The sequence below is a fragment of the Schistocerca serialis genome, chromosome 1 (assembly GCF_023864345.2).
Source record: "Schistocerca serialis cubense isolate TAMUIC-IGC-003099 chromosome 1, iqSchSeri2.2, whole genome shotgun sequence".
In the NCBI taxonomy this organism is placed as follows: domain Eukaryota; kingdom Metazoa; phylum Arthropoda; class Insecta; order Orthoptera; family Acrididae; genus Schistocerca; species Schistocerca serialis.
Window position 1 is genome coordinate 681,110,327 of NC_064638.1, and position 13,603 is coordinate 681,123,929.

The following is a 13,603-nucleotide window of genomic DNA, read 5'->3' on the forward strand; positions in this document are numbered from 1 at the left end:
CATGAGTAGATAAACGGAAAACAAAAATAAAAGTAAAATACGCGTTTGGAACACGGGTAGCAATAGAGTGAAGCCGCGACGCCAGCCTCTGTGCCACAGCGTTGGCCGAATTACTTTTTCGCTAAAAGGCACGTAAAGTAGATCGAAAACTTTGACCATAGTTTTCTCAAAAAAGGTCAAGTGTCCACAAGTTAGCTGAGACATTTGTTCACTTATTTTGACCCTCTTCCAATGGATGAAAGCCGGCCGGTGTGACCGAGCGGTTCTAGACGCTTCAGTCTGGAACCGCGCGACCACTACGGTTGCAGGTTTGAATCCTGCCTCAGTCATGGATGTGTGTTATGTCCTTAAGGTTTAGGTAGTTCTAAGTTCTAGGGGACTGATGACCTCAGATGTTAAGTCCCATAGTGCTCAGAGCCATTTGAACCAGCCAATGGACGAAATTTCTGGGAAATCGGGTTATGGCACTTGCCGTGTTCTGCCCCTGATTTGACCTGCGCTAGGGAATGTTGACTGATGACCATCGCGTAACAACGACCCAGCTCTTTTCATGGGAGCGTCTTTGGCTGTGAAACAAGTGGGGCCTCTTACTACGTAGCTTGAGGAGGTGCCACGGCCAATGGGAAAGTTTTACAACACAAGGAAGTGTCAGGCGTACTGTTGGGCTGTAGCGTGCCCTATTGGACGCTGAGTGCGGCTTACTGCTGTGCAGGGACGGAGAGCAGCACGGAGCCGGACTTCGTGGGCGCGCCGTACGAGTTCTGGGTGGGCAGCACGGTGCCCGTGGGCACCAGCGTGGGGCAGCTGCGCACCAACGCCGCCGTCGACGCCCGCTCCGCAGTCTTCGACCTGCTGCACAGCTTCCACCAGGGCGGTGAGTTCTCTAGGCCGGTCCAAGGCTACTGCGCACTTTACCCACTGTTAAACAGTCCTAATTAACTCTCTTGACTTAGCGGCGATCCCGTCATTTCAGTCAACGTCGCTTGTGCCCGACATGAACAGATGTAGTTTCTGAGACGTGTTTGATTTGCCGATTACAAAAATTTGTGAATCAATTCCCTTATTTTCAAATTTTTCTTTTCCATCACAGATGTGTGTAAATAATGTAAAGGAGAAGGTTCGATTCCAGACACCGGAATTAGCAGAATTTGAGTAGAAACTGAAGCACAAGCAGTACTGTAAAGCTCTTAATCACCATATTCTGCGCTATCGTCACATTTTAAATTAGGAAGTTCTCCGTAGGGTATCTTGCACCAGCGTTTTACTACTGATAGCGATTCCTCCATCGCATAGGGGTGAAAAAATAGGTACCTGTTTTGTGCTCTTTGAGATCTCAGGTAGGGAAACTCGCCGGACTGAATGTTAGTGACCAGGCAGTCATGTAACCTTTCGTCACTTCATGCAGCAGTGAAGTGATGTGTTTTTGCCAGTGGGCTCTATGCAATCAGCGCAACAAGGTAGATCAACGCGGTGACTAGACAGAATTACAGGAGTGTCGGGGCGTGCCATGGCTACGCCGTGAATAAAATTATCCGCTTCGTCGGTGTGTAAACTCGGAGTTTCCAACGTGTCTGGAAGGAATGGTGTAGCAGTCGCTGACACGTCAAATGACGTAATAACAGTGGCAACACTGGATTATACAGTCAACCGGTTGGAAATAACTGTTCGGTACACTGACCTAGTTTTCGACACCTACGAAGGGTGTTTTCATCAGAATGAAATTTTGAGAAAACGTAAAATTCATTGCGAGAAAACAATGGTCAGAATTTAGAGCAGGTATGCTCAAGCCAAAAATAAAATAAAACACGTTCCAGCCTTTGCTACGTGTTCCTTTCTAGAAAGAACATCTAACTTATGTAGACACCCTTAGTAATTGTCTAAACCTAGATCAACGCACCGAAGTCCGCCCCGGTAGCTGAGTGGACAGTTCGGCGCTAGCGGCCGTGCGAAGCGGAGGTCCGATACTTCCGCCTGTGCGGCGTGTGCGAGTGTTTGTTTACTTGTGGACTTAGTCTGCGCGCGGGCTAGTAACAACGATCATGGCGAACAAGTACAGAAAAACTACATTACGATTCAACTTCTGCAAAGACTACGAACGATCAAAGGCTTTAGCAGTGGAACGATTCATTCGAGAGGACGTAAGGATACCGCCAAACGATATTCTCGGAATTCACCTGTCCATCGTTACTCCCACGGTGTATGTTAAGATGGTAAATGACGCGGCGTGTGAGAGAATTCTACAGGCGACAAAAGCAGGTCTCCGATTTTGCCATAGTGACGGGAATGTCGGCACGGTAACTGTGGAACATGCTGGTCTGGGTGTACGGACAATACGTGTTTTTGAGCTACCATTTGAGCTCCCGGATGACGAAGTTATCGAGGCTTTTAAGCCATACGGCACGGTACATGGTCACACAGCAGAACGCTGGACACAATTCGCCACGTACCCCGTTCTTAACGGAGTGCGACAGACCACTATTGATCTTCAGAAGCATGTACCGTCCTATCTGACAACTGGTGGTTGTCGGGCGGTGGTGATTTACGATGGTCAACCACGTACATGTTCTGGCTGTGGCCAGGAGGGACACCTCAGGTCGAACTGTATGCAACGGCGGATTACGCAACTGCCTTCAGATGTGCGGGAGCCGTCCCCGGCGATGACAGTACTACAGGTCACCTATGCCAAAGCCCTCACTGCGTCCGCTGATGACCGAAAAGACGCAGCCCCGGTGGAAGATCAAGATGGCACTCTCCGAAACCTTGTAGCAGACGTCGGAATGACAGAGGATGCTGCTCCATCGAGCATACAATCTACGGTGACAACATCAGGTGAGACCGAACTCCCACCAAGTACAACGATGGGACTCGAAACACTTCCGGTTCCTACGGATGCTTTTCTGTCGGGCAGCCGTGATCCCCTCCAATCTGAGGACACGGAAAGAAGATCACGCAAACAACGTTCCCCGAAAAGGAGGAAACGGCGGCGTCACACGACATCTCCTAGGGATGACTCCCCTTGCCCCGACGGCGATGTGCCTGTGGACCAAGACGACACAACAGCCTCTACGAAACAGGATGAGGCAATGGAAACTGTTCGATCAGACCCGCAGCGGTCTGTCAAATTGACGGTACCGGGACGTGGTGATGCTGAAGAGGAATCACAGCCAGTTGGCTCTCCAGACGCAGATGCTGTGGCAATGGACACGAATATATCACTGCCTGCAAAGATTTGGTATGACGATATTGAGGAGGTGCCGGACGTCATACAGAGGCAGCCGGCACTCACGAAGACAGCCTAATAATTGCTGAAGGTGAAGGGAGAGGGGCGAGAGAACGTCTTCTAACTCAGCCCCCAGCGCCGATGCAGGGAGATGTTGTTGCGCATCGACAGAGTGGGATTCAACGCCATGCGAACCGTATTGCGACATTAAATATAAATGACGTGCGTTCACCGGCCAAAATACACCTACTGAAAAAAACGATTTTGGCATCTGATGTGGATATTGCTTTGCTGCAGGAAGTCCACATAGCTGCACTCCCATACATCGTAGGCTACCAATCCTATTCGTCACATGAAGATCACAATGGGAGTGGGGTGGCAGTTTACGTGCGAGATGGCTTCCCAGTGGAAAACGTGCGTAACCTTCCGTCGGCCAGGGGAATGGCTTTCACGACGTTTGGGACACGCATCATCAATCTTTATGCACCGTCGGGAAACAATCGGCGGCGGGAGAGGGCGCGATTTTATGCAGAAGACATTGCCCCACTTTTCCATGGACGTTATGAATGTGTAATAATTGGTGGAGATTTCAACTGTGTTCTCAGCCAGAAAGACCATTGGCCGCAAGCAAACATCAGCCAGGAGTTGCGAATCGTTTTCAACGATCTTGTACTTAGTGACACGTGGGAATTACGACATGGAGATGCACCGGGATACACCTATGTGACAAGTCATTCGGCGAGCAGGTTAGATCGCATTTATATCTCACGGGCTCATGCAAATGATATCTAGGACGCGGAACGCTGGCCATTGGCATTTTCCGATCACAGCGCTTACATCTGTACGGTGCTTCTTCCCCGTAGAGAGGTGTGGAACAGTAAGGCCCCGTGGAAATTAAACATTCAACATCTACATGATCCTGAATGCCGTCACCGGATCCTTGAGACATGGACGATGTGCGAGCGAAGGGTTGGAAGGTATGCGACGAAGCTTGATTGGTGGCTGACTTGTGCTAAACCGGCGCTTCGCCGTACGTTCATCTCATATAGCAGGGAGATGGCAGCATGGCGCCGCCGTACGACCGACTTTTATTTTGCAGCGCTGCGCGACCTGGACGATGGTCCGCCGGGACAGGACGTCTGGATCGAACGCAAAAGGATAAAAGTTAAACTAGTGGCTTTAGCTCGGAAACATCTTCAGGGAACCATGGTGCGCGCCAGATGGCACGATACGATAATGCACGAGATTCCTTCCATGCACCACGTCGTGAATGAACGAAAGCACCGACGACGCGTTTTGGTACGGGAATTAATTACCCGCGAAGACCGAAGAGTGACGCGTCAAGCGGACATTGTCTCTACATTCGTCGACCATTACCAACACATCTATCAGGAAGAAGCAGCCCCTGTCGATGACCTCGAACTTATAGCCACGTACGTCTCCCGTACATTGACGGTGGAAGCCGCGGGAACCTTACTGGAAGCCATCAGCTGTGAGGAAGTACATGATGCGATCGCAAAGGGCGCGTTGAATCGGTCCCCAGGCATTGATGGACTTCCTGCTGAATTTTATCGAGAATTTCGCAACGAAATGGCACCGCGATGGACGGAAATGTACAACGAGATGTTAAATTCCGATGCGCCTATTCCACCGGTTTTTATGGAAGGTCTCTTGGTGCCAGTACATAAACCGAAGCCAGGAATTACGGTCACACATTATCGCCCCATCACCCTGCTTAATGCCGACTATAAGATCTTTGCACGGTTGCTAGCGTCGCGATGTCGTATGTTAATTCGTAGCGTTCTCTCTCCAGAACAGACGACACCGGGTGGATCGGTGAATGTGCAAACAGCTACTGGCGAATGCCGTGATGTGTTAGCGCTGGCGGAGGAGTGCCGGCTTAAAGCGGTGATGGTGGCGGTTGATTTTGACAGTGCTTTTGATAAGGTGCGCCACAACTATCTGTACGCTGTACTGGAACAAATGAGATTTCCAGACCGTTTTACTGGTGTCATTAGAAGGATTTATGGGGGCGCACAATCCTTGGTACAGGTTAATGGGCGTATAGCAGGGCCCATTCAAATTCGACGATCCATTCGCCAGGGCTGCCCTCTTTCGATGCGGCTGTTCGCGATAGCGTTGGAACCATTAATTGGGAGGCTAACAAATTCTCTTTCTGGGATGGAACTGCGGGGCTACACCCTCAAATGTCGTGCCTATGCGGACGACCTTCTGCTGCTCGTTCGTTCTGAGGAAGAGGTGAAGACGGTCCTTGAACTGTTGTTGGACCACAGTGTGATGGCGGGTAGTGTAGTGAACATGAACAAATCGGCGGCAATGCCGGTTGGAAGGGGCCTTACGCCGGAAGAAATCAGTCCGTTTCCTTATGTGCAACGATTCCGCTATCTCGGCATAGACTTTACCTCATCTGTAAAACATACTGCGGCAGTTAACTACCGACGTATTTTACAGACAACACGTACCATGGTCCGACAACATCACCTACGGCGCCTTGATCCTTTGCAGCGAGTCGAATATCTGAACACTTACGTGGTTTCTCGAATGGTGCATATTTCGCAGATCCTGCCCCTACCACTCACGCTCGGACGTCGACTTCAATCAGCACTAGGCTATTTTGTGATGATTGGGTCGCCCCTCAAGGTGCGATACGCAACGCTCACGCTCCCTACGGACGAGGGGGGACTCGGACTTACGAATGTTCACTGCCGAGCCACGGCGTTCCTTCTAGCCACTATGTACAAGCAATGGCGTAGCGGGCGTGACTCCCTTACATCCCGCCTACTGGATCTCCTAGTTCCAGCGTCCCTCACACTTCCGGTGGCGGTGGGCAACATTACGTCACATTTTGCGCATGTATCAACATTTATCGTGAAACTTAGTTATATCAGAGACGAGCTTCCGCGCACGAGACCACCATGCGCGAAGGATTTTTATGTTTGGCTGCTACGACGGATAAGTCGTAATGTCATTGAACTCAAACACCCCAAATTGCATTGGCCGAAGATTTGGAGACATGTGCACCAAAAATTCCTTCCTACCTTCGTTCGGGCACTATGGTTCTCTGTCGCCTGTGGCAAGTTCAACACCAACCAACGACTCCATGCAATTGGACTAGTGGACACTCCACTATGCCCGAAATGTCGCCAAGTGGATGACGACCATCACCGCTTAACTTGTATCACGGTGGAGGACGTATGGCTCCTAGGAAGACAGATGGTGGCTTGCTACCTCCGTGTGACCCCGCAACATGTTACACCTGCTTCCTTCTTGCATCCGGAGAGTGACTACTTTCCGGCGACTAAATCACACTGGATCATCTGGGTCAAAGGTTGGACGATCGCGTACCTCTGTGGGGATGCTGCCAAGTCGCGACTCGACTTTTGGTATTTCTTGCAGCAAGCCCACAATGAGGTTCATACATGTTCACACTATCGGAAAACCTTTGCCAACCATCTTCAGGCAGTCTTCCTCGACCCCCCCCCCTCCCCCCAACGCAGTTGGGATGTGCCGGGTGCAGTCGGTGTGCACATTTGATAGCTGATAATGAACCTCACGCTTCTCTCACCGCTCCATATATAATGCACATACTATACCATGAAGTGATCTACATGTTCCTTTTAACAGAGCGATCTTTATGGAAAATAAATAAATAAAAACAACATCCCTGTATCCCTGTTCCTTTACATTTGTGATTTGTTTTACAATGATTTTTTTTTGTTTTTTTGTTTTTGCAGAGGATGCATTTCATTTCGTGTTTGTGAACAGCCTAATTTTGTATCCAAATAAAAATTTTTAAAAAAAAGTGGTCAGCGCGACGAACTGTCAATCCTAAGGGCCCGGGTTCGATTCCAGGCTGGGTCGGAGATTTTCTCCGCTCAGGGACTGGGTGTTGTGTTGTCCTCATAATCATCATTTCATCCCCATCGACGCCGAAGTGGCGTCAAATCGAAAGACCTGCACCCGGCGAACGGTCTACCCGACGGGAGGCCCTTGTTCCACGCCATTATTGTAACGCACCGAACAGTTATTTGCAACCTATTGGTTGTGTAATCGTATATTGGAACTAGTATACAGTTGCTGAAAAACAGTTATGTTTAAAATTATATTAACAGTGTTGTAAAAAAATCGAAAACAATGGAGACTAGAGGCGAATGTATCTCTTGTTTATGACAACCGGCTTATTATTTCAGGGTAACTTTTTACCAGTCTGAGTATCTTTGTACCATTTACTATGTTTGTTTCAAATGGCTACTGTTGCACCTACTTCGATTCTTTTGTACTAGAAGTAACAGTTTTATTACTTGTGTGATTCCTAGTTAGTATTTCAGTTGTTTTTCCAACTTTCCTACGAGCTCTTGGACTTGTGATTTTCCGTTAATTGCATTGGCTGTGAAGAAAGCGTCTGGCGACAGTGATTTGAACTGAACAGTGGCAGATCTATACAAATATTTTAATATTTAAAAGTAAACCTGCTGTACTGAATTAACACTTTTTTTTAATTTCTTATTAACACTTGATTTCCTCCTGGCACGATCTGAATATACCCAGAGCATTAGATACAGGAAAAATTCTCTGTATTTTTAAGACTGGTCTTAAGTTGCGCTGAATGATAATGTAACTTTGCACCAACATTAAAACTGAAATTTTACTATCATAAGGCATAGCTAGAACACATTTTCACTTTTTTAAGCACTCACTAAATACAAATGTAAAATGTGACAATGGCTGTTGCGCTGTGTAATTTGCTTAGTGTCCAGTATTTTCAGGAAGTGATAAGAAGGGGTACAAAGTTAGCTCGAATGACTGTTTTAAACCAGACGGGAACTTCTGATGTCAGTCATTGCAGGTACATGTCAGCCAGTTTACTGGGGAACAGTGCGAAGAAAATTGGATGCCATGGAAATTTTAGTGTGGAAGCTCGCGAAAGACGTTGCTCAAAGTCGAACATAAAGCTGTATGTTGCACATGATATTTGCTAAATAAGAGTATGTGGCAGCCAAGACCACGTGTTGTAAAATAAAAATCTTACAGTACGCTGTCATGGCTGCCATATATTCTTATTTACCAAAGCTGTATATGTTAAGGGGCCAAACAATTTAGAATCTGCACAGTAAATGACTGGTGTCGTTAGTGTGGTCCGACAAGTCTGTATTTCATCTCTTTCTTAATGATGCAGAACGGCGAATGCACCGATGGCCCAGAGAGACGTTTAACCTGAAGTTTGTAGAGGGTGTAATTTATATCACATATGGCTGTACAATATTTTGGAATGTTCTTCGTACCATGAACTGGACCCCATTTACTGTTACTGTGAACATGAAGATGGATATTTATTTGAACATTCTCGCTGACGAAGTGTTGCTCGTTCTTGTTCACGATGAATACGCTTTAGAGACAGCTGTGTTCGAGTACGACACCAGCCGTGTTTGTCGGGCTGCACGCATATGTTTCTGGTTTGGTGAACACGGAGGCACTCTACCGCAATTCGAGCGGTCCCTTAAACTTCCCGTGCGATTTTAGGCGCTACAGTCTGGAACCGAGCGACCGCTACGGTCGCAGGTTCGAATCCTGCCTCGGGCATGGATGTGTGTGATGTTCTTAGGTTACTTAGGTTTAATTAGTTCTAAGTTCTAGGCGACTGATGACGTCAGAAGTTAAGTCGCATAGTGCTCAGAGCCAATTGAACCTTAAACTGCCAATATCTTAATCTTGAAAAAAAAAAAGATGTGGGGCTATTTCGGAGTAACGTGAAAATGAAGGTCCTCGCAGTTTGGTAGCTCTACAAATGTAAATGTCGTGTGACTATGGATTCCCGTCGGGTAGACCGTTCGCCAGGTGCAAGTCTTTCGATTTGACGCCACTTCGGCAACTTGCGCGTCGATGGGGATGAAATTATGATGATTAGGACAACACAACACCCAATCCCTGAGCGGAGAAAATCTCCGACCCAGCCGGGCGTCAAACCCGGGCCCCTTGGAATTGACATTCTGTCGCGCTGACCACTCAGCTACCGGGAGTGGTCGGTAGCTCTGCCAGGTCTAATAACAAATAAATGGCTTTAACTGGATGTGGCTCACTTGAAGAAACTTGGGGACTCCTCTCCTGTCCGAGTTGATGGCGTTATGAAAGCTGGTGTGACAGGGTATTAGCATGGCGTCTCCTACAGATGACTAATGTTTTGTCTGGTGTGTTTATGTGTAGCAGCTTAGTTTTTGTGTGGAGCAGTAATATGCCAGTGTCCCTGTTGTGAAGTATCAGGGCTTGCCTTGGCTGCCGCAGTGCCCTTCGCAGTGGAGGAGCGGTCGGGCGTGATCAGCGTGGTGGACGAGATTGGCAAGTACGCGCCCACGCTGTACGACTTCGAGGCGGTGGTGGCGGCCGACCCGGACGTGGCGCTCGTCACCAACGTCACCATACACGTCGTCAAGCTGGACGGGGCGCAGCCGCAGGACATCAAGTGAGTGACAGCACCTCCTTACTCACGTGTCAAGCTAAGGAGTCGAAAGTTGCACAGGTCACACAAATACTCAAAAAAGGAGTTGTAATTAATCGCCGCACGGTGTGCCCGAGCGGTCTGAGGCGCCATGTCACGGACTGCGCGGCCCCTCCCGCCGGAGGTTCGAGTCTTCCCTCGGGCATGGGTGTGGGTGTTGTTGTTAGCATAAGTTCGTTTAAATTACTTTAAGTAGTGTGTAAGACTAGGGACCGATGACCTCAGCAGTTTGGTCCCTTAGAAATTCACACACATTTGAACATTTGGAATTAATCAGTTGAGTTACAGATCCATGTCACTAACATCAATTTTTCATAGAGTTTTAGGACATACTTTGTTTTCAAACATTACGAATCAGCTCGAAGAAAACGGTGTTGTGACACATAGTACCGATGCAGAAAATACCGTTCTTGTAAAACAGACCTGGCTCTTTATTCACATGAAGCAAAGACTGTCATCGACAGCGGATCTCCAATTGAGTCCATATTTCTATATTTCCGGAATGCTTTTGATACCGTCACTCACGCGCAGGTTTTAAATAAAATTGCGTGTCTATGCAGTATCGACGCAGCTGTACGACTGCGATTTGCCGTCGTCAGTGTCACAGTTCGTCGTAATTGACGAAAAGTTGCGAGGTGTTATAGTCCTTCTGTTGTTCCTGATCTACATAATTTCCTGATTTGTATAAACTATTTAGGAAACCATCTGATCAGCACTCTAAGACTGCAGATGAAGCTGTCATTTACCGTCTAGTAAAATCATCTGATTATCAAAAAGATCTGCAAAAAGATTTAGACAGAATATCCGAATGGTGCGAAATGTAGCAATTGCACAATCAAACGACAAATAGCGCAAATTTAAAGGGTGTTAATTCGATGAAGCAACAAGGAACTACAATTACGAATAACTGAAATTTGAACGATCACGCATAAAATGTTGTGGGGGATCGAACTAAAGACTGCATTTCATTGGCAGAACACTTAGAAGATGCAACAAATGGAGTATAGAGATTGCTCCCACTGTGATTTACCGTCCTCCGTCTTCTTTCTTTTAGAATTGCTGGACGGTATGGGATTCTTGCCAGACAGAAATGACGGATGATGTCAAAAAATTTGGAAGAGGAGCAGCTCATTTGCTACTGTTTCGAAATAGGGGACAGGGTGTCGCTAATATCATACGCGGGTTGGTGTGGCCATCATTAAAACAAAGGTGTTTTGCGTTGAGACAAGATCTTTTCACGAAGCTACAATCACCGACTTCCTTCTCGGAATGCGAAAATATTTTGCTATCGCCCACTTATATAGAGAGAAATGATCAATGAAGTAAAATAACAGAAGTAGGATCTCGCACGGAAAGAATAAACTGTCCCCTTTTCAAGCGCGTTCGGGAGTGGAACAGTAGCCTGATATTGGTTGGATGAACCCTCTGCCATGCACTTAAAGCTCGAACTGCAGAGCAGTTTGTAGATGTAGATCCGCTTGCGGGATACTTGCGTATGTGCGGTTACGAGCCACCAGAAAATTCAGAATTAAATATTCTGCAAGTTAGTAGGAATGTACCGGGTGATCAAAAAGTCAGTATAAATTTGTAAACTGAATAAATCACGGAATAATGTAGATAGAGAGGTACAAATTAACACACATTCTTGGAATGACATGGGGTTTTATTAGAACCAAAAAAAATTACAAACGTTCAAAAAATGTCCGACAGATGGCGCTTCATCTGATCAGAATAGCAATAATTAGCATAACAAAGTAAGACAAAGCAAAGATGATGTTCTTTACAGGAAATGCTCAATATGTCCACCCTCATTCCTCAACAATAGCTGTAGTCGAGGAATAATGTTGCGAACAGCTCTGTAAAGCATGTCCGGAGTTATGGTGAGGCATTGGCGTCGGATGTTGTCTATCAGCATCCCTAGAGATGTCGGTCGATCACGATATACTTGCGACTTCAGGTAACCCCAAAGCCAATAATCGCACGGACTCAGGTTTGGGGACCTGGGAGGCCAAGCATGACGAAAGTGGCGGATGAGCACACGATCATCACCAAAGGACCACCGTCATAGATCTTTCACGCGTCTAGCAATATGGGGTGTTTTTTTTTTTGTTCCAATAAAACCCCATGTCATTCCAAGCATGTGTGTCAATTTTTACCTCTGTATCTACAATATTCCGTGGTTTATTAAGTTTTCAGATTTACACAGGCTTTTTGATCACCCGGTATTTGAAGTGTTCCGGACAGTTTTAGCCAATGATTTAGCCACCAACGTCTTCCGACATGGGTTCCATCAAATATTGCTGGGACAGAATCGAGAGGTCAGTTTGCGCACAAAATCCTGCACCGGCAGCACTTTTGCAGTTATGGACGGCTATAGAGACAGCACGGTCCAGTGGTTCTGAAGGGGACAGCCACCGACTTATTGAGTGCATGCCACGTGAAGTTGCTGCACTATGCCGGGGAAAAGGAGGTCCGAGGCTGTATCCCATGACTTTTATCACCTCAGTGCAAAGTGAATTATGAGTAAAGTAGTGATAACTTTTGTTTCTGCGTTGTTCTGTAGGCGGGAAGTGGAGCTGCACGTACTGGAGAACCAGCCGGCGTCGGTGGTGGGGCGGCTGCCGCCCCCGGCGCAGGAGGCAGTATTGGGGGCAGAGGTGCGCTACACGCTGGCCAACGGGCACGAGGAGGCGGCGCGAAGCCTGGCCGTGGGGGCCGACGGCACGCTGCTGGCGCAGAGGCCGCTAGACCGCGAACGACAGGACGTCTTCCACCTGACCGCGCTCGCCGAGACCTCCAGGGGCATCGCCGCCGTCTACCAGGTACCCACACTGCCACAATCACGTGGACCGACGTCCCGTGCGCCGAGACAGTTGCACTACAAATAGTAACAAAAGGACTGGTCTAATAAAAAACGCCAACCGCTGAGGCCGAGCGGTTCTAGGCTCTTCAGTCTGGAACCGCGCTGCTGCTACGGCCGCAGGTTCGAACCCTGCCTCGGCCATGGATGTGTGTGATGTCCTTAGGTTAGTTAGGTTTAAGTAGTTCTAAGTCTAGGGGACTGATGACCGCAGATGTTGGGAAGTGCCAAAGTGCTTAGACCCATTTCAACCATCAATATTAATAATAATAAAACATATTTTCGTAGTCTAAATAAGAAAACTGTCAAATACGGATGTTTCCTACACTAACAATAAAACTGTGAAACCGTCGTGTCTTTCTGTTTGTCTGAACACGCTAATCTCTAAAATTACTGGACGAATTTTTAAGGGGTTTTCAAAGGTAATTTTAATGTAGCTTGGGGCAACATAACGCCTACATTTAATCAAAATCGGATCCCAGAAAAGAAGATGTCGCAATTTAAAGTTTTAACTAAAACTATCGTGCCTGTATCTATCTCTGTTCGAACACGCTAATCTCCAATATTGCTAGACGGTGTTTACACAGGTAGCTTGAGCGTAGCTTGGGTGAACGTACGGTCTTTATGTCATCAAAATCGGATCACTGAGAAAAAAAGATACCTTGATTTAAAATTCTACCTAAAACAGTCGCCGATGTCTGTTTGAAATCCTTGGAAAAGCTGTTTACTCTTTCACGTTTGAGCTGTATCATATATGTTTAAATGCTTTTATTGGTTATTATTGCTGCGTAATACGATTAAAAGTAATGGATACAATGCTTATACTATCCTTAATGTGTTCAATCCATACCTAATACTAATTTTATTAAATCGCGAAAGTAGCTCTATCTGTCACGTTTACACGACTAAACTGCTGAACCGATCTCGATTAAATTTCGTAAGGACATAGCTTGAACACAGGCTACCTTAGAATATAAGCGCCTAAGAGTAGCCGGCCGGAGTGGCCGTG

General features: G+C 47.1%; 1 protein-coding gene across 1 annotated transcript in view; it reads left to right on the forward strand.

The window, feature by feature from the left end:
• Positions 1-13,603, forward strand: part of LOC126424363 (cadherin-89D) — a 253,872-nt gene that overhangs the window by 154,080 nt on the left and 86,189 nt on the right. Inside the window, exons 10-12 of the mRNA XM_050087256.1 lie at positions 713-874; positions 9,494-9,698; positions 12,298-12,556. Of these exons, the coding sequence (XP_049943213.1) occupies positions 713-874; positions 9,494-9,698; positions 12,298-12,556 (626 nt within the window). The remainder of the gene's footprint in view (positions 1-712; positions 875-9,493; positions 9,699-12,297; positions 12,557-13,603) is intronic.